This window comes from Exophiala viscosa (genome assembly GCF_022695815.1).
Source record: "Exophiala viscosa unplaced genomic scaffold EDD37scaffold_2, whole genome shotgun sequence".
Lineage (NCBI taxonomy): Eukaryota > Fungi > Ascomycota > Eurotiomycetes > Chaetothyriales > Herpotrichiellaceae > Exophiala > Exophiala viscosa.
In genome coordinates this window covers 4,165,403-4,187,612 of record NW_026944354.1, presented here as the reverse complement: position 1 = coordinate 4,187,612, position 22,210 = coordinate 4,165,403, and the positions used below count along the sequence as shown (strand labels likewise).

At 51.5% G+C, this 22,210-nt stretch overlaps 11 protein-coding genes across 11 annotated transcripts; 4 read left to right on the top strand and 7 right to left on the bottom strand.

Annotated features, from left to right (window-relative positions):
• Positions 1-327: 327 nt before the first annotated feature.
• Positions 328-2,502, top strand: EDD37DRAFT_295961 (uncharacterized protein). The gene has a single exon (XM_062811174.1). The coding sequence runs from the start codon at positions 436-438 to the stop codon at positions 2,380-2,382; it is 1,947 nt and encodes a 648-aa protein (XP_062674070.1). The 5' UTR covers positions 328-435; the 3' UTR covers positions 2,383-2,502.
• Positions 2,503-2,756: 254 nt separating this feature from the next.
• On the bottom strand, positions 2,757-3,646 carry EDD37DRAFT_647835 (uncharacterized protein; the record flags this gene model as incomplete). Its single annotated transcript, XM_062817943.1, has 2 exons — positions 2,757-3,434; positions 3,488-3,646. The coding sequence occupies 2 exons, from the start codon at positions 3,644-3,646 to the stop codon at positions 2,757-2,759; spliced, it is 837 nt and encodes a 278-aa protein (XP_062674069.1).
• Positions 3,647-3,966: 320 nt separating this feature from the next.
• Positions 3,967-4,870, bottom strand: EDD37DRAFT_647834 (uncharacterized protein; the record flags this gene model as incomplete). The annotated part of the gene is made up of 2 exons (XM_062817942.1): positions 3,967-4,659; positions 4,712-4,870. The coding sequence occupies 2 exons, from the start codon at positions 4,868-4,870 to the stop codon at positions 3,967-3,969; spliced, it is 852 nt and encodes a 283-aa protein (XP_062674068.1).
• Positions 4,871-5,062: 192 nt separating this feature from the next.
• Positions 5,063-6,382, bottom strand: EDD37DRAFT_647833 (L-galactose dehydrogenase; the record flags this gene model as incomplete). Its single annotated transcript, XM_062817941.1, has 2 exons — positions 5,063-6,253; positions 6,308-6,382. The coding sequence occupies 2 exons, from the start codon at positions 6,380-6,382 to the stop codon at positions 5,063-5,065; spliced, it is 1,266 nt and encodes a 421-aa protein (XP_062674067.1).
• A 1,172-nt stretch (positions 6,383-7,554) lies between these two features.
• Positions 7,555-8,033, bottom strand: EDD37DRAFT_606958 (mitochondrial import inner membrane translocase subunit tim-16; the record flags this gene model as incomplete). Its single annotated transcript, XM_062814938.1, has 2 exons — positions 7,555-7,974; positions 8,031-8,033. The coding sequence occupies 2 exons, from the start codon at positions 8,031-8,033 to the stop codon at positions 7,555-7,557; spliced, it is 423 nt and encodes a 140-aa protein (XP_062674066.1).
• A 547-nt stretch (positions 8,034-8,580) lies between these two features.
• EDD37DRAFT_647831 (integral peroxisomal membrane peroxin-domain-containing protein) lies at positions 8,581-10,341 on the top strand (the record flags this gene model as incomplete). The annotated part of the gene is made up of 1 exon (XM_062817940.1): positions 8,581-10,341. The coding sequence occupies one exon, from the start codon at positions 8,581-8,583 to the stop codon at positions 10,339-10,341; it is 1,761 nt and encodes a 586-aa protein (XP_062674065.1).
• Positions 10,342-11,005: 664 nt separating this feature from the next.
• Positions 11,006-11,316, top strand: EDD37DRAFT_647830 (uncharacterized protein; the record flags this gene model as incomplete). The annotated part of the gene is made up of 2 exons (XM_062817939.1): positions 11,006-11,036; positions 11,093-11,316. 2 exons carry the CDS (start codon positions 11,006-11,008, stop codon positions 11,314-11,316), a joined length of 255 nt encoding a protein of 84 aa, XP_062674064.1.
• Positions 11,317-11,832: 516 nt separating this feature from the next.
• On the bottom strand, positions 11,833-13,830 carry EDD37DRAFT_647829 (triacylglycerol lipase; the record flags this gene model as incomplete). The annotated part of the gene is made up of 1 exon (XM_062817938.1): positions 11,833-13,830. The coding sequence occupies one exon, from the start codon at positions 13,828-13,830 to the stop codon at positions 11,833-11,835; it is 1,998 nt and encodes a 665-aa protein (XP_062674063.1).
• A 59-nt stretch (positions 13,831-13,889) lies between these two features.
• On the top strand, positions 13,890-16,751 carry EDD37DRAFT_296270 (uncharacterized protein). Its single transcript, XM_062811176.1, has one exon. It carries the CDS (start codon positions 14,271-14,273, stop codon positions 16,554-16,556), a length of 2,286 nt encoding a protein of 761 aa, XP_062674062.1. The 5' UTR covers positions 13,890-14,270; the 3' UTR covers positions 16,557-16,751.
• On the bottom strand, positions 16,752-18,801 carry EDD37DRAFT_296269 (extracellular mutant protein 11-domain-containing protein). The gene is made up of 2 exons (XM_062811175.1): positions 18,207-18,801; positions 16,752-18,155 (listed from the first exon to the last, which is right to left on the bottom strand). Exons 1-2 carry the CDS (start codon positions 18,576-18,578, stop codon positions 16,947-16,949), a joined length of 1,581 nt encoding a protein of 526 aa, XP_062674061.1. The 5' UTR covers positions 18,579-18,801; the 3' UTR covers positions 16,752-16,946.
• A 223-nt stretch (positions 18,802-19,024) lies between these two features.
• Positions 19,025-20,959, bottom strand: EDD37DRAFT_606953 (uncharacterized protein; the record flags this gene model as incomplete). Its single annotated transcript, XM_062814937.1, has 3 exons — positions 19,025-20,532; positions 20,584-20,880; positions 20,932-20,959. The coding sequence occupies 3 exons, from the start codon at positions 20,957-20,959 to the stop codon at positions 19,025-19,027; spliced, it is 1,833 nt and encodes a 610-aa protein (XP_062674060.1).
• Between the last annotated feature and the right edge of the window lie 1,251 nt (positions 20,960-22,210).

Below are 22,210 nucleotides of genomic sequence, written 5' to 3'. Positions count from 1 at the left end.
TTCGGGTCACCCTCGTGGTTGTGAACAGCCACCCAAATGTGACAGGTCTCGGGTGGGTTGGACGTTTTCTTCATTTGTGAAGTCGTATTGACCATCTTAGGTTCGAATCCCGATTGAGCGTGAGTGGCCTTCAAAATAATTCCAATATATCTTGGATCCTAACATACCTCAGCCCATGCCAAAGATGCATAACTTTTTTTTTGGCTTTGTAATCAATCACGTGTACCAAGAACGCAGAAGTGGAGTGGAACCGCAAAATCGGTGACAGCGCAAGCAAATTAGGTTTCATTGCAGCCATAAGGCTACTCGGCTTCTCGTCAGCCTTATCCGTACTTGTATCGCCGCCTCACATCCGTAATCAACTACACTACATTTCTTTATGCCTACCTGACCTAGACTCCCTTCTGATCATGTCGACTGTCCACGGCCATTGTGATGTGGCTTCAGTCAAAGTCGTCCAAACGCCCTGCTAGTTCCTCGCCCTCCACACCCCGAGCCACGCCTCCTACGCCGCGAGCGACATCTCCAGGCTCCACTCTCAGCGAAGTACTACGCAAGAATCCCTTTCGCGCGGGCTCCAGAGAGTCTTTACCGCGGATACAGAAAGATGAAGACACTTCAAAATGCTTGAATAAAGACCTCCATGTCCTTGCCGATCTCTTTCCCGATGTCAAGATTGAAGTCCTCCGGGAGTTACTCGTTCGATTCGACGGAGACAGTAGACTCCCGATATGCACCGAGCAACTGCTCAAATACAAGGTGGAGTGGGCTAGAGGGCGCATGATTACACCACCACGAGATTTGGAGGAGCCGCTTCTTGTCGACGACTTGTTCAGGACGAAAGAATACATTGACGCTGTCAAATGGATAGTCGCACGGGAGTTCAGTGCACTCAGCCGGAGCGCCATTGACGCAGTACTGGCCGAAGTCAACTATTCCTACACACACGCGCGACCTACGCTGCAAGTCATTGCGAGCAGATCATGGAAGAATACATTCACAAGCCTATTCAAGAAGAGGCGATCTCAAAGTGAGGCTCCGTCAGTACTTCTGGAGAGGACGAAGTCGGAGCCCGGCGGCGCGAAAATGCTGACTACAGGAAGCCTCGAACTGGACCAGGAACTGTCGACGCTGTTCATGACGCCGGTCCAATCCCAGAGAAAAGACCAGCAAGTTATTGACTTCGAACTAGCCCAGGCACTCAATGTAAAAGAGGCAGAGGAAGCAGGCGCCTTGTTTGAGTGTCAGGTGTGCTATAACGATGTCCCCTTCGAAGATATCTCATCATGCACCCAGTCGAATCACACGATTTGTCTAGACTGTGTACGACGCACCCTGCACGAAGCCATTTTCGGACAAGGCTGGGCTAAGTCAATCGACGTTGAACGCGGCACATTGAGGTGCCTTGCATCGGCAGCGGAGGACTCTTGCGAAGGCTTCGTACCTCAAGACCTTGTCCAACGAGCCATTCTCCGTGAAAGCTCAGGCAGTGAGACATGGACCAGGTTCGAGGATCGTTTGGCTGAACACAACCTCCAAATGTCCGCCATACCCATCATTCGTTGCCCATTTTGCTCGTACGCCGAGGCCGAGCAAGTCTACGGTACCCCCTCAGCCGCGAATTTGACCTGGAAGTTCCGTCGACCCAGCGGCATTAACATCTTCCTGTTCATTTTGCTCCTTGAGCTCCTCCCCAGCATATTCTTCCTGCTCATTCCTATTATGCTGCTGCTGCCAAAGTATTCCATGTCCCTCTTCTACACAGCGCTCGGCCACGCTGCGTCGACAAGACACACTACACGTTTCATCTGCCGACGACCCTCCTGTTTGCGGAAATCCTGCCTCAAATGCTCAAAGGCCTGGCACGATCCGCACGTCTGCCACGAGCCCTTAATTGTCTCACTGCGCACCACCGTCGAAGCTGCGCGGACCGCAGCCATCAAGCGCACCTGCCCGCGCTGCGGGACCAGCTTCGTCAAGTCGTCCGGCTGCAATAAGTTAACCTGCGTATGCGGGTACAGCATGTGTTATCTGTGTCGGAAGAACATTGGCAAAGCGGGCGCGAACGCCGATGGTGGCGAAGGATACAGGCACTTCTGTGAGCATTTCCGTCCAACACCAGGCTTGAAGTGCACCGAATGTGACAAGTGCGATTTATACCGTGCCGAAGACGAGGATGCGCAGGTCAAGCGTGCGGGCGAGGAGGCTGAGAAGTTGTGGAGGGAAAGGGAAGGCATGATCGGTGTTAAAGGGCTAGAAGATGCTGTGGGGAATGTTGCTGGCGAAGATACCTTATGGCGACAGTTTTGGGAATGGAAGTGGAGTATACAAGGCGTTGTGGATGGTCTGGTGGATCGGTGTATCGTCGTAGACATTGATTAGGACGAAGGAAATGAGCGTCTCGATACGCCGAATGGACAATGATGATCCCCCCAATCGCATTTGGTGCCGAGTGCGCTTAGAGCCAATGCTATTTCTAGACTATGTGCAAGCAAGGCTGAATGTGATTACAGTCAGAAGTATTCTCTTTCATTTGCTTTGTCCCCTTAGCTACTCAGCTATGTCATACAAGTAGAGTGCTGCACACCCAGTTCTGCTTCGGTACTACATACATCAGGAGATCAAAAGCCGCAAGAGATATCTGGCTTGCCCCTAATGAGTACTGCTTGCAGATCAGTCTTCGAAGAGTGATCGCTTCCGTCCACAGGCTTAGAAGCTTCACCAACACACCAATGCTACTTGGTCTGGGTTAAGCTTTACAACTCACACTTCAAACCACACCAGATCAAACCACACCAGGCCTCAATTCGTAGCGACTCGTCGACTCTGTACTTGAGAATCTCGTCCTTGTGAAATTCCTTGTTGCAGCCCGCACAATCGTACCATGGCTTCAAGATCCCCAATCTGTTCTCCGTCTTGGGTTTCGACTCCTTGAGTAGTGACTGCTTGATGTTCCACACAGTCGGCTCGTATTTGAGCATCATCTCGACTATCGGCTTGTGTTCAGCGATGATGGCATGGTTCTCGAGACACAGGATCAGGACCGGATTTCGCAGGCGCAGATCGTTTTCACGAGTCGAGTCGAACATGATCTTGAGCGGCTCTGCCAAAGTGTCGGGAGCGAGAGTCAAGGCAATCTCGGCCACGTCTAGAAACCTCGAAGATGCAATGCCCTTCAGACCTTCTACCCCCAGCATGTCCGCGGATCTGTAGACAAGAGCGTGAATCCTCAGCAGGCGCGTCAAGGCCTCGTTCTCCTTGGGTTGAACCGATGAAATGGCCGGCACACTTTGGGATTCTGATTTCCTAGTGACTCCTTCAAGATAGGACGGCACTGTTTTGGCCTCGTAGTCGTTCGTGTAGAGATAGAGGAGAACCCTGGCCAGAATCTCTGGATCGTCTTCGGAAAGATCAATGCGCCCTTCACTTGCCTCCTGAGTAGCCGTCAGCATACGCTCTCCTAATGAGAAGAACACCCCAGTCTTACCACGTATAGCCCGCCGCATGCTTTATCGAGCATTGGCGACGCTGCACAAACAATTGCGCGATGAACTTTGAATTCATAGCCTTGACAGTGGATGATGAAGTCAGAGTATCGGCCAAATGCGAGAAGCTCGAGATACGCATTCAGAAGAACACCCGCCATGATGAGTAGGTGTGGCAACACGGTCAGGTCGGAATGCAAGGAAAGTCTGAGAGGAAAGAGAACGTTCAGGGCTGAAAGATCTTGATGGTGTTGTTTGAACTTTGTCACTTACAAAGGAAGGCAGAATCACTGCCTGAGTGACTGTCCTTCACCGTCCAGCGCAGGCAGTTCTGCCGCCTCTTCTGGATTCACTGCCTCCGAAGGACGCCAACTGTACAACTCAACGGCAACCGAGGCTGGTCTTCCTCGCAGGCTCGTCAAGACAGGCGTCGACCCAGAATCGGACAATTTTCCAGACCATGCTCCTCAACCTCCATTGGCTATGCTGGCTTGCAGACAGGGCATTGGATTATCAAGTCTCCACCGTTCATAATCAGTCGCATCTGACTGACTAAAGCCCTATGCTCGCAACCTTTCGTGCGCAGCTCCTTGTTGCATTTGCTCACTTCTCCGTAAAGCTTGATTAAAACTCCCGACCTGGTTTCAGCAGGCGTATTCCCATCCCAGCGCTTCAAGAGCTCCACAAAAAAGTTCCAGACATTCGGCTCATGTTCCTCAATGACTTCGACAGTCTTCTTTCGGATCTCCAGCAAGTCATGGTTCTCAACGCAGAGGCGAGTGACTTCGAATCTGAGATCACGATCGTCGGGACTGGTGTTTTCGTATAGCAATCGAAGGGGGTCATCGAACCCATCCATCTCGTATGCCACCTGTGCGTCTCTCATGAATCGGGATGAAGCAATCTCTTTCAGTTGTTCAAGGCCCAGCATATCTGCGCATTTGTAAATGAGAGCAGTGACCTTCAGAGAACGCATCATCCCAATCTCATCGATGTCTTTAAATGGTCTTCCCCGCAGTCTCTCCTCTTCATCCTCATCGTCATCATGTACCAATTGTCTGTAAAACGATGGAAGTCGGTTATCCTCGTAGTCGTTCGTGTACATGAATAGAATTACTCTCGCCATGATTGAAGATTCCTCTTCTGGGAACTTGACACGGCCGCTGAGAGCTTCCTGCAGAGTACATTAGAAATTTCAAAATAGCATCGGGAGGCTCGAGTCATACTTCAAAAGGTCCGCTGCATGCTTTATCCAGCATGACAGACTGCGCACAGACCACGACGCGGTGAACGTTGAATTCAGCATCTGAGCACTCGATGATGAGGTCGGAGTACTTCCCAGAGTTCAAGAACTCAAGGTAAGTGCTATCTGAGAGGACCGCCATTGTCGCTTTGTCTGGGAGTTTCGCAGCGCAAGGTTGAGCTGATTTCGTAGGAGTACGTGCAGGCATGAATCGAGAGAAGTGGCGGACAGAGATTCACTTGGACAGCAGTATCGCAGACAGTCGGTAGAAGTGTTTGCTCTTCCGACCATACTTCATTGTCCAGTGCTGGCACATCTGCTGCATCGAGAGAATCTACACCTCTGAAGGCGGCGTAGGAATGGTGACCTCCCTTGATCCAGCAGTGTCCGACGCGATCTGTGCCTCTTTCACTTCCCGTGCTGGTGCTCGATTCACATACCCAGGATCCGGTGAGGGCCAGGCATAGTCCACCCACTCCTGTCCAATGACTTCTCGTATGCCTTTTGCAAGCACGCGAACATTCTGCCTCCGCCAAAGAGACCATTCATGGTCGCTGACGGCGTTCGAAGGGGTGATTGTACCAGGTTCGGCATCAAAATCATCGGCCAAACCGTCAAGAACACTTCTCCATACTCGCATCGTCTCATCGAGCTCCTCAACCTTGCTGACGCCCATTACAGACACCCCAAGTCTTTTGCGAGGTATGCTGATTGCACTTCCATACGATGGCTCGGTGTTGGCCAGAGGATTCCCAAGCACTCCCACTTTTGCCCCTTCGCGGAGCCAGTTTTCGAGACCAAATCTGATCGCAACGACTTCGAGTTTCTCTCCCTTCGAGTCTGCCCATTTCGCTGCGTCGATGCACGCCTGTCGCAGACCATCGGGTGCAGGATGCCAGTCGCCCATGGCACCCAGTGGAATTCCCGTCCGCCTAAGCAAGCCCATGCCAAGTAGACTGGCGTTCGTAACGACATCGACACCTGCATTGACAAGTCGTTGAAGACCGTCAGAGAGGAGCTTTGTGGTTTGCAGGGTAAAGTTCGCATACGACTGCACAATATCGATGGACTCTCCCGTTTCACGGAGGATCATTTCCGCCAGATCACAAAGTATGTCGACTGGATAACCCGAGATACCGACATATTTGAGCGTCCCTTCTTCGTCACGTATCCTGCGAAGCTCGGTAACTGCTGTAAGTACCTCTTGTGGTGAAACGAACTCGCAGTCATGGCAATAGACGACGTCGAGGTAGCTGGTCTTGAGGCGTTTACAGCTTCTTTGCACGCTTTCCCGCACCCATTCGGCAGAATAGTCGAAAACATCAGAAGCGACTCGTCCGACCTTGGTGAGGATGAAATACTTCTCGCGGGGATAGTGTGTACGAACTAGGTCGGTATCGAGAGCGGTCCCCAGGATTTCCTCGGCTGGCCCGTAATAGGGCGAAGTGTCAAAGGCATATACTCCCTGTGCAAGAGCTTTCTGGACAAGAGGGGTCGGGCCCAAAGCATATGGATCTACATTGTACTATGCAGCGGCGTCAGCAATGGGACAACCCAAAGAACGCCCAGCATCCTGTACCTGATAGTTGAAGGTGGCGGTCCCGAAGACTAAAGGCGGAAGTGAGTCTGACAAGGGTGAGACTGGTCTAGGCATAGCTTGTGAGTCCTCGCAAAGTGGACGGAGTGCAGCAAAGATGCAAAAGTGAGATAGTGAGAGAAATGTGTACAGATATACTGACATTTGTCCCGGCGGTCAAGATTGATATTGGACACCCAGAATCGAGTCCTTTCCAAAAGCGATTGCGACATATATCTGCTGTGGGGCGTACCTGCCGAGCCAAACCACAGAAAAAGTGGCACCGCCTGACAGGGAGTACATCAACAATATAACTTTGATGGTGATACGAGACAGGAATACAGGTCAGAATCACGATAGGCGTCAAGTGTGATGGTTGTACAAAAGATAATGCAGCCTTGATTGCGATGGCCAGACAGAATCAAGGCCTACGCCACTCAGATCCTGAATGCACTTACATTGGCCGAGATCGTGCATGATGCTGCATATCTCGAAACCCTTGTTCATGGGTACGTTGAAAACCATACAAGCATATCAGACAGCTTGCCAGATACGGATATGACATTGCCTTCCGACTCTCGTGACGCAACACCATAGTATATACCATCCTGCAAGATCGCACATGTGTACGTCGTCGGAACCATCATGCCATGGTTATAGCTCCGTGTCAGGTGAGGATCAGGAAGAAAGATTCGGAACTCGTAGAGGGCCGTCGAGTTGACTAGTTGTTGTTCCCGGTAACGGGCCTTCCTTGCTGCTCCCCACCTTATGCCCATCTGCACCTCTTCCAAAGTAACCACCTGAAGAGCACGAAACAGGACCAGCTGTCCGTGGCATGCCTGACGGCGGTCAACATCTTCGGGGATTCTGAGTAGAGATCTCTTCAATCAAACCCATCTCTTCGATTGCCTCCAATGTCCTCGAAACCATGAAACATTCCCATGCCATAACGTCTCGAGCCACACGTCTGCGCAGGCCACCAAAAATAGTCCTCCATGTTGTGTCCCTCTATACAATGCCATGTCAGATCGGGGATGAATCGACGACCATTCGGTGGTCAAGAGAATGCATAGAAATATCCTCAATATTGTACAATCCCACTGCTTTGTTTTTTCGCCATCCAACGCCGTACGCTATGCATGCTTTCCACCGAAAAAGAGGAGTGAGATGCGCCCGCGAGTATATCCACCACGTCGCTGGAGCCGTATAGTTCTTGTTACCGTCCTTGGGTAGACGGTTAGCACCGAAGGTCAGTCTTTGTACATTTTGGGCTTCCAACCTTCTTTGATCTCTTTCTCTAATTGCGCTTTGCGTTCGGCGGCCCGGGCTTCTGCTTCTATTCGTTCCCTTGCTCGCAGGATCTTGCTCTGTAGGTAGAATGATCCGCCGCCGGTCTTCTTGGGTTCATTTAGATCGTATAACTTCTTGAATCGTTCCATAACACTTTCCATATTCGTCGTGCCGCCTTGAGGCGGTTTTACGTTCAGGATCCTGCAGGCTTCGTCGAGAGTCATGCCGGAGGCGGATGTGTTGATGACGCCAGGGCCGCCACTCTTCGCAGCGGCTTTTGCATATTGTGATGAAGCTTGAGCTTGTTTATATGCTTCTGCGAAAGCTCTTCCAAACACTCGGCCGCCTGTTAAGACGATTTGAGCGATAATTCGGTGCGCCTAGCTAAACGTCAGGACTTGTGTTCGCTGTGTCAAGACACATAACAAGTACTCACCATCGGGTCCCGTTTGCGAAAACCCCAGCCGTCCGAAAACCAATATGGCAAGAAGCGAACAAGTGTTGTTGTTGAGGCGGCAAGTTGGAGGAAATTCTTTTGATTGTACGAGCATCTGAGCATCGGCGAATTCTGAATCTGAACTCCGCTCCTTCATTTACCATCCACGTGATCATGGCATATATATTGACGTAGCCCAAAGAATTAGAACAAACCAACCGCGGCTGGCCGATCAATCAGTAATGGGCACATGCTCACAAAGACATCTCATATCGCCTGACATTGAATTCCAGGCGACCGTCATTGCATAATGTCGGCGATGTCTAGACTACACCTTGTTGCGACTTACAATACCATATGACTGGCTGGACTGGCTGCCTTGCATTACACGATCTATCCGCATCATCATCTTCAAACTCTCTTCTACTCGCCTACTTTGAATGACTGAGACATCGTCGTTGCATGGCCGCATTTGGTAGAGATCCATTCCTTGCTTGACAGACACATGAACTAATCTGGTGGCATTGCAGAAACACCCTGGATAACATCAATGTCCAGACCAACCGATCATGCCTCTGCCACTGACCCTTCCCACTCCCAGAAGTCTTACGATCCGAATCCTCCCACCTACGCTACCTTCTCGCCTACATCAAACTCAGGATACTCCGCTACATCCAAACAGCGCTCGACGATCATAGTTCATAAGAAGTCTCCCTTGCTAGTGGCAACACCACCGCAGATCACACGAGCACTCGCTCACTCTCATCCGTTTCTGATTCCTCTGAACAAACTTACCGGACTGCTGTCATGGAGCACACCAGATCCCTGGGAGTCGTACCTCCTGGTAGCAATATTCTGGGGCATCACCCTGTACGGAAGCGAAATCCTGCTCTATGCAAGTCCTGTTATGGTGGTAATTGGACTCATACTGGGCATGTACTCAAGACGATACTCCCCTTTGTCATCCACCAGCAAGACGGGCGACAAGCATTCCGCCAAGGGCCACAAAAGGGAGCCGTCCGAAGCCGCAGCTCAGCATAAGACGTTGGATGAGATTGTTGACACCCTGCACGAACTTACGGCACGGTGTAATATATTGCTCGAACCATTTCTCACCCTCACCGACTTCCTTTCTACCCAGACAACCCCTACTGCTGCAACAACCCGGCCCGCGCTGACCACACTCTTCATCCGGGTTCTGCTGGTCACTCCACTTTGGATCATTCTGACTCTACCTCCTCTTTACATACTGACGACCCGACGAATTATTCTCACTTTTGGAACGATAATATTGACATGGCATTCTACACCCGCGAGGGTATCCCGGGTCATACTTTGGCGTTCTGTTTTCATGCGCAAAACCGCAGCATTTATTACCGGTCTGGACTTCGACACATCAGCTCATCCTAAAGGGTCACTTCGATCCGGACTTGGTGGAAACAGAAGCAAGTCACAGACTGGCCTAGCATCAGAAATGGCCACGAAACAGCGACCCAACTCGTCTGGCGTACGATTCACCTTCATCTTGTACGAAAATCAGCGGCGATGGATAGGGCTTGGCTGGACAACATCACTGTTCGCTTACGAGCGAGGCCCTTGGTGCGATGAACATCTCAACCCAGCACCATCAAAAGACGAATTCGAGTTGCCAGAAGTGGAGGGCGGACGTGCTCGATGGAGGTGGGTGGACGGTTCCGAATGGAGAATTGAGCGAGGAGATGCTCGGCAACACAAGAGAGCTGCTAGTCAGGGTAAAACAGGACCGACTGGAAGCACGTCGAAAGAGGCAGTAGATGACGGTGGAGGTTGGATCTACTATGACAACAAGTGGCAAGATGGAAGAAATCTGGATGGATGGGGAAGATACACACGGAGGCGCAAATGGTACAGGGACGCTGAACTGGTTGAGACGACGCCGAACACCGACCCTGGTTCGAAAGCGACACCCACAGACCCGCCGTCCGAGTCCGAAGAAGAGAAGATCAGAAAAGCAAAGGATTTTGCCAAAGGTATCGGTGCTTCTGCTCCTGAACTTCCACCTCGGAATCCGGCCATCGCCGACGCACCAAAATCCAACGAGGATAACAGCAGTGTCGCTAAGTCGCCGACAAACAAGAAGGGCGCAGGCTGGTTTTCAAAACGAGATCGAAGTGACAGTAAGAGCAGCAGCGGGAACACTGGTCAATTCAGTGCAAGAAGTGACCGGAGTCGTGATGATCAAGACGACGATGTGCACGACAAATGGCGGGACGCTGAAGGTCGTCACAGGACGTTCGGTATTCAAGAGGATGTTGCCATGAGTTTGGGGTAGGTTGGCAGTACTTGAACTTGATATCCTTCAGCAATGTCTGCCAACAACCCAGATAACTCCGGCTCAATTTGTGAAGCATGGCACCCAACTAGTCGAGATTCGCTATCAATCTGCCTTAGAAGCATCTGTACATTTCCTGCTATCTTCTTACTGCACGGAAACGTGTTGCATTCATCGGTACGTACCCAGGTTACGAGTATGAGTACCTTCTCTCCATACCGTGAATCACCCCTCGTCCAACGACGTAATGCCACTGTCTTGCATTCCCCCAAAGTTTAGGCTTTAATCCACGTTTCTCCCCTCCACGTTCTCTTCGCCAACTGGCCTGTTGATCCGGCGTTGGCTAGTGAGGCCTACAAGGATTTCTGGATCACAAGCGCCTGCCAAGCGATCGCCATCAAGTGCCTCGTAATGAGCCACTGGTGCCACTGCTGTGGCCGTGTTTCAGGTACCCTGGCCCCTGCTACGCCTACTGAGGGGTCGCTTGTTGACGTCAAGTCTGTGGCCCCAAAATGATGGTATTTCCTGAATTCCGTGCCTTGTAACACTGCAGAGGGAGGACATATAAGAGACTCTCCAGCCACACTTCACCTGTCCTATGTAGACCACTTCAAGGCTACATCAAAACATACAATAAGCAATAAACAATATCCAAACTATCAAAATGTCTGACGACGCACAGAAGAAGGGTGGTGGTACGTCTGCTGCCATGTATTCATGATCCGAAGAACTGGTACTGATACTTTTATAGGCATCCTAGGCGGCCTCGGCGACACAGTAGGAAACACTGTCGGTGGCGTGACCGATACCGTTGGCAACACCGTCTCTGGTGTCGGCGACGGCGTGGGCAAGACTGTTGGCGGAGCGACCAAGGGACTGGGCGACACGACTAAATCGGCCGGGGACTCTGCGAAGGGCACCACAGACTCCATTGGTGGAAAGAAGCAGACTGGTGACAATCCTTTGGGATTGTAGATGCGCCTAGCCTTGGAAAGCAAGATGGATAGTGGATGTGATACCGGGAACAGCACGAGTGCCTGTGGGCCATGATGCGGGTGCACCGCATATAGTCACCATACGATATGAGTTCAAACGTCCTCCTTAGCAGAACATTGCTCAAGATCTCGAATAGCTCTATTGAGAAGCTCCTGTGTGCAGTGCGTTTCAGACAGTCGAGTAAAATGATTACATGCGTGTCGACCGGATCAACGTGTGAATCGAAGAGGCAGTATAGTATAGGTATATTTAGTACATATCTGTGTGCCCATATACGAGACTCCTCCAGTGCAGTTCAGTTCGAGGTCCTCATGCTTCGCTAATTCAACTTGTAGTCCCAAACCAACAGAGCGGTCGTCGGCAATACCATCAATCCCATACCAGATGCTCAAACCCAGAAAAGCATGCACCAGCGACTCCAACCCGTCCCACGTACACCGTACATGTCAATGCGCCGAACAATCCCAATCATCATCATTCTTGTGAACGCCTCATTTACAGATCATGCACTTCCACTTCATCATCGTCATCCAAGCATATCAGCCCGAAGAATGCAGGATGTTTGCATCTCTTGTGCTTCCGTTTGCGGCCATCCTTAGACTGCGTACTCGTCGGTTGTACAGTACTCGCGGTAGGCGTTGGTGCATCAGTAACTTGTCCTGTTGTTGCATGGGTCCTCGACAGCTCATGTGTTTCAGAATGCCCTGGACGATCATGACACCCGAAAAACAGCCCTGGTGTCTCGCAAGTGTGAGGCTCAGCAGTCTTTGTTGCCCTTGTATGTGATGACGTTGGCGAAGGAATTGCGGTGCTCGTTGTTGTGTCATCTCGGCAACCCCACCAACCTGGTTGGGCACAATCTGACTCGGTCGCAGTGGTAGAAACAGCAGCAGACGTTCTGGGTACGGAAAGTGTGGGCGCCGCTGTAGTCGTAGTCACAGTCAAGTTGACGCTGTCTTTGCATCCAAACCATCCCGGTGTCAAGCAGCTCGTTGTTGTATACGTAGTTGTAATGACGGGTGTTGTCTTACTCGTTGTCGATGTCTCGTCCAGGCAGCCCCACCAACCTGGTGTCTGGCATGTTGTTGTCCTTGTCCTAGTGGATGTGGTCGTGGACGATCTAGAAGTGGTCGTAGAGTCGGATCCATTGCTCTCGAAGAACTTCCAATTGTAGCAATCGACACACTCGTCATCTGGCTCGCAGGCGGGTACCGTGCTATACTTCTTGATCACGTTATCGATCACATTATGTATCTTATGATTGCCAATACCCACACGCCAGCCAAGATCGGTGACGGTGTCGTAGACGCACTGCTTTCCTGTATGGCATTGTGACTCCATGGCGTAGCCACCCAAGGTGCATGTTGCTGTTGCTCCATTGCACGTGCCCATGAAGACAGGATCGGCTGTGTTTCCAAATTGATACGCTCCAGTATACTTGGTTCTCGGTCTGTGAGGGTCTGAAGATGGCGGTGTAGGTAAGCCTAGTCGCTTCGCTGCCAAGTCGTCCCCGGGTGCTTCGAAAGTCACTGTCGGAAGTCCGAATGTGAGACCGAGAAGACTCGTCACTGCTCCACCCAAAGAATGTCCGACTAGCCAGACAGCCGAGTCCGGATACAGTTCAGTAACGTTAGTGTAGAGGTCAATAGCTGCACGATAGTAGCGATTGTCGTGGCGCAACGCCTTAGCGAGACACGTCGAGTTGCAGGTATAAGTGCTGTCATAGCAATCGCAGACTTGTCGCCAGAAGTACTGTCCACCTTGGGCACAGCAGCAACTGAAGAACAAGTTGTCATTCAGCTTATCCCTTGTTGTAGTCCCATCGCCATCGAACACGGCCGGAGAGGTTCCTTTGAGACTGATGATGACTGTCTCGTTGCCTTCATCAGCGAAAATATGACCTCTCAAGCCGTCGCCTTCCCATCCAAACGGCTTCGATCGGTTGTATCCATGGCCAACATCTCGCCAATCTCCTTCGCCAGGTATCTGAGCATATGCATTGGATGCCATGGTGGCCAGGGCGATGACAGTGTTTTGGTCTGAGATGTTAGGCCCTTTGACTTCATCCAGGGTCCATGCAGATACGTCTAGCACGGCCGGTGAACCAAAATACCGAGCATGTTGCAAATGGTTTTCGATGTTGTATGGCTGTCTGTCAACGAGCCGTTCAATTTCTACCGGATTGGATCTGGCGGTAAAGTGTGGCGTAGTTTCGACGGAGTGTGGTATTTCACTCTCGTCCTCGACAAACAATACTGGCTCTTGGGGCCGGAAGTCATAGCGCTTGTGTAATGCTGGATCTTGATATGTGCCTCGATGGAATATGTGTCTCAAGGTGAAGTCATGAGTGTCCTGTTGCCTAGGCGCAGGCACCGGGTACCAAGGGTCGATGGCGGGGAGTTTGGCTGCATCGACTTGGGTTGAGAGGGCGAGGAACGACAGCAGCGTGCCTGCCGTGACTTTGCTGAACGATGTGCATTTTCGTGTTTTCATGTTGTGAGTAGTGGTGATCAATAAGAATGATAGTGTTACTGTGGTGCAGATGGGGTTGGGAATGACTATTGACTGGTGTTGACGTCGACTGCGGAGTGACAGAATGCGGCGCCTCTCTCCAACAATCCACCACCCGAATCCAATCACATGCACTGTTGCCTCTGAGACATCAACAACGAATCCTTTACGGATGACCCCGGAGGTCAGGCACTTAATGATCACAGCTGAGGGTAGCAAGGATGCTCTCATAAGGCATGCAAAACAGGCCGTTGCAATGGCTGACTGACACGACAGTTCGACGCACGGACAAGTTTCTTTGTACCACTGTTTCATAAGTCGAATTGTACTGCGTCAGCTTTTCCCTGCACTTGGACTTCCACTGGACATACCTTTGAAAGAGCTGGTGTGTCAGGTAGTCAACCATTCAAAGCGCTGATACGATGTCAAGAAATGCATCGACTGGGTCGATGAAGACAAGGCCATCCGCACTCCCTACAAAGTCCTTCACTCGCTTCGAGCCTGAACCTCCCACTTCTCCCCTTGGAAGGAGTAGAGCAAGCACCATACAGTCGGTCACGTTAGCAAAATCTCCAAGGAAGTCCTCGTTCGGACACGAAGATGTCTTCGAGAAGCCTATCGATGAAGAGAACGAGTCACCCTCCCCAGACCTTGGACGGTCACAAACCCTACCGGACCGATTCGATGAGTTGCCCATAGAATTGGCAAGCCTGGTGGACAGATTCGTGGAGTCTTTGAGTGCGAGGATTTACAACGAGCCGCCTTTGATAGACCAGCTGTCAGACTTGTTCCAAGAATTCTACATAAGGGCGTCTGGTCCAATCTCGATCCATATTTCCACTCTCAAGTCTCGCTTAAATCGAGCTTCTTCACCTTCACCTTCGAAGTTGGCAGCACGATCTAGGGCTTTGCAAAATACAGCACATGGCGACTCGCTGGCTCCTCCGACCAAATCTTCGCAACAAATGTTGACAGCATCTGAAGTTACTGAAAAGCGAAAGCAGAGAAAACTACTGGAATACAAGAGGATTCTGCTAGAGGAAGCTGTCGAAAGAATAGCATGTGAGAAGGTATATGACAAGATATGGAGACACAAGAGCACGTTAGACGAGGTGAGAGACGAAAAGCTAAGGTCGAAAACAGCTGCCCTATCCTTGGTGGGAATTGGGCTGAAGGATCTCGGCATCGAATGGAACAGAGACACGGAAAAGACGGCTGAAGATGTTCAAGCCTCCCTATTACCAGCGACAGAAGGGCTTGCGAAGATGAACGATGAACACTATCCGCTGGGCAAGCTGCAGCATCTGACTGCTGCTCATAAAGCAATTGTCGACACACTATCCTCCATACACCCTTCCTCATCATCCGCAGACGAAATCCTTCCTACCCTAATATACACCTTGATCATTTCCCCTGTGGAAGGTATCAATGTTATAAGCAATCTATATTTCATCCAACGATTCAGGGCTTCCACCAGAATCGACGGCGAAGCAGCGTATTGTTTGACCAACTTGGAGGCTGCCATCAGCTTTCTCGAAAATGTCGACCTCGCTAGTCTAAGGGCAGACGAGTTACCGGAAGGTCCGCCTAGAGCTCCGTTACAGACTGGAGCAGAAAGTCCAACCAAGCTTGAAGCATTCCCTCCTCTTCCTGGTACGGCGCCAACACCTTCCACGCCAACAACGGTAACAACAATGTCTAACGCAATGGGTGCAAATGTGGAATCAAGCCCAGCAGGATCAACTATAAAGCCTCTACCGGAGAAATCAACGTATGTCCCAACCAACCGCCACCAGCGCACACTTTCAGACGTTCTACAACCCATTAGTAATGCAAACGAGGCACTCCGTTCGACTGCCGAAGAGGGCTTCAAGAACATCTCCAGCACGTTGGACAATAGCTTCAAGTTCTTGATGGGGAAGCTCAAAGAACGAGGTAATGAAGATGCCGGTGCCGAAGTGGTCGTCCCGAGAACGCTTGACGAGGCCCGACAGCTTGTCAACCGGCCCCTGACCCCGAACGAAGATGATCCGGCTTTGAGTGAATCGAGCTCCCTTCACGATGGTCAGCACATAGGCATGCCTTCGAGCCTGAGTAAGACAGAAGACAAGTTGTTGGGCCTGTTCGGTGGGCGCAAAGCACCTGCGAGAGAACGAAGTGTGGATAGCACCACCAGCAACGCAAGTGGAAAACGGTCAGGATTTGGGGCAGCGATGACCAGCTCTCCGCCAGACGGACCCCTACCAAGTCCCAGAAAGCTTACTGCAGGTCAGTCCTCAGGCAACAATCCTCTTGAATCGGTGAAGAATTTTGGTGCAAGCCTCAATCCGATCAACCAGATCGGGTCGGCACTCGGAGCTTTTGGGAGGTTCGGCGGCAGAGTAACCACGTCCGCTTCTCCGCCAGCAGTATCCCCAACACCGAGCATCGTCGTTGACAACCGGACGGCAGCGGAGAGCGCTGCTGCGAAGCTAGAGGGCAAATACGAGGTGGAGAAAGCTTCCCTGCGTACGCCTGACAACGAAGAGCTGGCTAGTATCAGGGCAGCTCCACCCATAGCACGCTTTATGTCTCTGAACGAGGCAAATGAGTTGAAGATTGGTGATGTGCAAGACCTGCTCGCGGATTACCAGCGGCTGGCCAAGCTTTTGGGCAAGCTTGTCCAACGAGCAGAGGATCAGACAGATACTGACGAGGCAGAGACTTGAGGTCGAAGGCTCTGCAAGTAGTCCCGGTCCTGAGAGAAGCTGAGAACAACTTTACGTACATCTACTGGCCACCAGCCCATGTAGACAATCATGAGAAGATGACAGCTGTTGAAGCACTCCTTCCCGCGGCCCTCTATAGGAAAGTCGCTTCGGTCCTTCAATCTACCAATGAAGATACTTGTACAGTGGTATCATAATGTATCTATCCTCCGGCCAGCACGTTTGTGGTTCGTCTCATCACGTCGTAAACATCATATGTATATCGTAAGTATGTTCATCATAAAGGCCATCTGCGCCCTCCTCATCGGCGAAGTCTCTTGCTCCGGGTGCCAGAGATCAGATCTGCTCGTAGTCGTGGTATACCACTCTTCACACCTCACTTGCAATCACTCAGTCTTCCGTCCTCTTTCCCTTCCCAGCAATCAATGCACCACCGCCCTTCCTAAGCACGGCCAACTCATCAGCCACATCCTCCATCTTCGTCTGGACACTCCTCTCCCGTTTCTTGACTTCCAACTCGTAACGAAGCGCGATCTTGCGTCGTTCGAGCCGGACATCCATCAATCGCTGTACATCGGCTTGGAACTTCTCCAGGAACCAATCTGCAGTTTGCTCGCGCTCAGCGTCTGTCAAAGACTGGAACAGCTGGCGTTGGTCGTCTTCTGACCTCATCTTGGTTAGATTCGTCAGTTTGGCTGCAAGTGTCATTGGCGTGCCGGTCGCGTCGACGGCTGGTTTGGGCGGGGGAAGTCTAGGGTCGACAGTGAATGGGATTTTGTCGAGGTCAGATATGCTCTTTGTCTTTAGTTCCTGCATATCGAAGTCGAGATCCTGGTCCTCTCGCGGGCGTTTGGATGGGCGGGTTGGTGAGGTTGGCGGCTGAGGCTGGTCGGCTTGCAGGACTTGCTCTTCTTCTGACGACGATTCATGGTAGGAGGAGACTTTGGAGGAGAATGGTGGCTGCTGAGTCGTTTGAAGGTGCGCTCGAGGGGCAGCGGAAATAGGAGCTTGCACAGGTTGAGCTGGTCTCTCAGAACTATCGTCCCGGACTTGTCTGCCAGTCTGGAAACGACTTTTCGGCTGCTGAGGGAAGTGCCTGACATTGATAGCATTGTGAGTCTCTCCGAGCGAATGTTTATGCTGTGGCTCTTCCGGTACAACATGTTGCGCCTCCTGCTTGACGAAATGTATAGGTGCAGCTGCTTCGGGGTGACCCTCGGCCACTATTCGAGGACGTGATGGTGTGTCGTTCGCTTCCGGTCCTTCCTCCTCAGGATAATACTCGGCATCTGGCTCATAACCATCGTCGGACTGCTCATCGTTGTAGACGCTTTCTGCCGTATTGTGCTGGAGGCTTTGTGTGAACTTGGGAGATTCACCGTGTCGCTGTCTTTCGCGGTCCGCCTCTTCTTTCCAATTATGCAGGATGTTATTGCTGAGAGACTTGTTGTGGTGATACTGAGTCTGTTTGGTAGGCGGCTCATGGCGTGGAGGAGCTCTGAAAACCCCCGAGCCTGTGTGGAAGTCTTGATCATCGGCGATACTGGTCGACTCGTCGAAATGGAGACTTTGGGTGTCGTCGAAGGTAGAAATTGCGGGCTATGGTACGTCAGCTCAACCGCATTTCCTCGAAAATCGGATTGCACCAACCCCTCGTTGTGCTTGTATGTGAGATCCACCAAAGGAATTCTTGTGCTGGGCAATACTTGCTGCCGTGGAATCGTTCTGAAGACCAACCTGCGTTCGCAGTGGTTTCGGTCCGGTGCCGAGCGTATTTCTGACAGGCATTCTCAAACTCGCAGCTTGTTGAGCTGATATGACCTTGGCGCTGGTGGCATCACGGCTCCTTGATCGTGGCTGGCGCTCGATCGCTTCGTTAGCACGCTGTTGCGACCTTGCATGTTGAGGCTGGGGTGTCGATGAGCGTTTCCCGGCTGGTGGTGGAGCAAAAGTGTCGCCAGCTTGTCTGCGTGCCGCGTACTCTGCTGGACCAGCCATCTTCAAATTATCATTAATGGGCATGTTGTAGGCGAGGCGAAGTTGGCATGGCCATTGACTGTATGCTTCATCAAGTACAATGGGAAGAGCGGAGAAAAGTGACCGTCTTGCTGTCAATCATCAAGACACGAAGAAGACGCGGTAGCACGTGCCGCGGGGACAAATCCGCCAGCAGTCTTCCGCATCGCCGTCGCTTGATCACTCTGAATATCCGACACGAAAAGCCTCCATCCACAGCCAGCCAACGCGCCTCAACGACTAGTGGTATGTCTTTTATTAAACACCGGGCTTCCAAAAGCAATGCGCTGAGAAACATGCTACGGGTAATCGGAGTGCGAGACCGATGAAGTTCTCGGTTCTTTTCAATACGTCGTCAAGTCAGTCGACATCATACATCCTATCATTATTTTGAAAGCCAAAAGAGCCATTGTTTTGATGCCCCAAACGCTCAGAAAAAGAGACAAACAACATTAAACAGAATCAGTAGCAGAGCCAGCTCCCGAACCTGAGCCTGACCCGGTCGATGGCCCTGAACCTGATCCTAATCCAGAAGACGCCGAGGCGGATCCAGAGCCGGTGTACGACCTGGTGGCTCTCTTGCGCCCACCGTCTTCGTTCTGACCGTCGATGCCATCATGTCCATCAGAGCCAAATGCATCTTCATGGGCCCTTCTCTTCGGCCGCCTCCAGGGGGGCATTTCCGCCGTTCGTTTCCAGACAACTTCATCCTCACTGCTAGTAGAATCGTTGTCTCTCTCGATTTTGGCAGGCTCGTCCATGCCCTCAAATGAGCGATGAGCACTGCCCAAGAATCCATTGTAGAGTTCGTTGCTCTGCTCGTCGACCTTTGCATTCGGATCCCAGACAGGCAAACCGAGAGGGAGTGCTTCCCCAGACGCATGGCCGTGAGCATACTGTGCCAACGAACCGTTGATACCAGTAAGTGACCATGCAAACACTGCCACATCTCTGATGGCAGCCATAAAACCTGGATCAGAGTTGTCGGTTCGGGTGGCTCCCGACCCAGCTCCTGAAGAAGCCATAGGCGCCTCTTGCATGGCCTGAGGTAACAGCGGTTCCGGCGCCCAGGGTGAGGCGAAAAGTCCATTCGCATAGTAAGGAGCCTCTGTGGCGCCGAGGGTGTGAGGGACCAGAGGTCTTGCACGGCGCAAGATAACCACCAGTCCATCGGACGAGCAAGACACGACGGCCTCAATCTCTACATGTTCGGGCTCAATGTCTTCGGGTGGCGTTTGCGACGATTCTCTTCGCTCTGTTATGGGACGGTCAAAGACGCCATCCGATGCATTTCCTTCAGTAAAGGTGCTGACGTCCGAGCTTGTCCGATGGACGTTGCCGTCAGGCATGGGTGGCTCCAAGTGGGAGTCTGATTGCGTTGTCTGTGAATGAGCAGTGGGTTGACCACGCCTTCCACCATGTACTGAGTTTCCTGAGGTATCGCCGTTATCGACATGATTGGTCCGCTCATTGGCACGGGGGGTCGAGGCATCCGTCATGGAGACGCTTGATTCAGACCTTACACCCGTTCGTAGACGTACACCGCCCTCCTCGTCTTCATCACTCTCGTCGTCCGGCATGATATCCGAATGGGCGCCGTTAGTCTGTCGCAAAGGATTGCGATACCAGAATCGCAGATAGGCTATTGAGTCGTTTGCTTTTGCGCTCTCAAGGCATTTAATTGCATCTTGCAGACAATTGGCCTCGATGCATTCATAAAAACTCTTCCCAACCATATCGCTTGGCTGGAGACCCAAAATGCTGGAAACACCGTTTGTGGCGTACATGATGGTCGAAGTGCGAGTGAAACGATTGAGAAAAAGAGCCGCTCTCGGTTCGGGGAGGTGAGCAGAAGGTTCTTGATAGAATTTGTTCGACAAGTAGGACAACATGTGATAACGAGGATCTCGAGGTGAAGATGAGAAGATGCGACGGATTCCCGCACCGTCCAGTGCGCGTTCTGCTCAGTTGTTAGCCGGAAAGACTTCCCAGAAGTAGTCAAGGGACATACGACGAGCTTTTGGCCCTCTTCGGTAAATCGCCGTACTAGCGACAAGCACATCGTGAACAACAGTGAAGACACATTCGCAACCAATCCAAGAGCCGTCCCTGTGCCGGATTCGGCAATAGTTCAGCACAGCCGCCTTATCAAGACTGATGCCGCGGCCATGAATTTCCCGTGCGAACGGTATCTCATCTGGATGGAAATACTCCCAACAAGATCTGCCGACGACCTCATTTGGTAGGTATCCCAGGATGTCCTCGATTGAGTCGGAACAGTATTTCATGCGGGCGTCCAAGGACAGATCTGGACGAGTGAGCAATCACACAATGCAGAAGGTGCGATGAAAGAACGCACCATGAATTGTAATAAAAACAGTCTCCATGTTGAGGATAGGTGTAGGTGTAGGAAAAGCACAAGGCAAGCAGCCTATTTGCGCCGAGCAGCCCTAAAAGACGCTGGCTTCCTACCAGGGAATGGAAAGGAATGGGACTTTAATAGTCCACCTGGTCAGCTAAGGACTGTAGCTGCCTATACTGGAAGGACGTGCACTCGACAAATCGGATTGAACCAGGATGAGGGTGAAATGCACTGTGCGACTTGCAAGGGTGATTTCGTATGCAATACTGAATGACTTTGGAGCCGGTCGGAACTCTGCAGCAATAGGCGCAACGCAAAGCAGGGCCACCAGGATAACGCTCTGAAGCTATGGGTCGAATTGGCAGGAGGCGTCCAGGTCGGGATACGCCCTCTCTATTATGGTGATGGCAGACGAGCCAGGCGTTGATTCGAGGTGCTGATGCTTGTTGCAGCTGTGCCGCACGAGGCTGGACGCAACCAGGACGATTGGACTCGTTTGTGAGAGACTAATGATGCTGCGTAAAACGGGGCTGGCCTTCTTGTCGCCTTGTTCACGAGCCGCAGGGTTTGAATCGATATTCAACGCTTGCTGTCTTGATCGAAAACGCTATAATGTGGTCGTAATGGAATAGACGGTTGAGTTCAAGAAGAGGCAAATGCTATGGTATGATGAGAAGTAATAAAAATTCAAGAGCAGATTGGTGGAGAAAGCGTGAGTGGGAATGAGGTTTGCCAGTTGCCACCCATGTTCCGGGGTCTCTTGACTGTTCGGCAAGTGGCTGAAGATAGTTCGCACAAAGGTTTGTACTCGGGTGCTGAGACGGCATAATGATTATGAGGTGATAGAAAACAGATCTCGATCCCCTTCTAGCAGATCATCCGTATTCGTCTGCTAGCATATTATCAAGGACTCTCTTCTGACCGTGGGCTTTTGTTTCGTGGGATACAATCGTAGACACACAGCCGAAAGAGGTCCATCTCTACAGATTAGTTAGAACGAGTCCACCCATGATGTCAAAGCGCATATCATAACGCCATCTATCTCTCGCTACCGATTTTGCCTTTCCCCATTCCCATGGCCCTATGGCCCTCATGGGATTGATGGACGATCACTTCGAGAACTATACTGGTTGCGTACTCGTACGAGTATATGCCCACAGTATGGACAAGTTCTGTTACACCTAATCGTTAGGAATGCTTAGCCAACAGTCTTTACTGTTTACCACTCCGCTGAGACTTTCGTGCAAGTAAAGTGCTATCACTCTAAAGGGCAGCA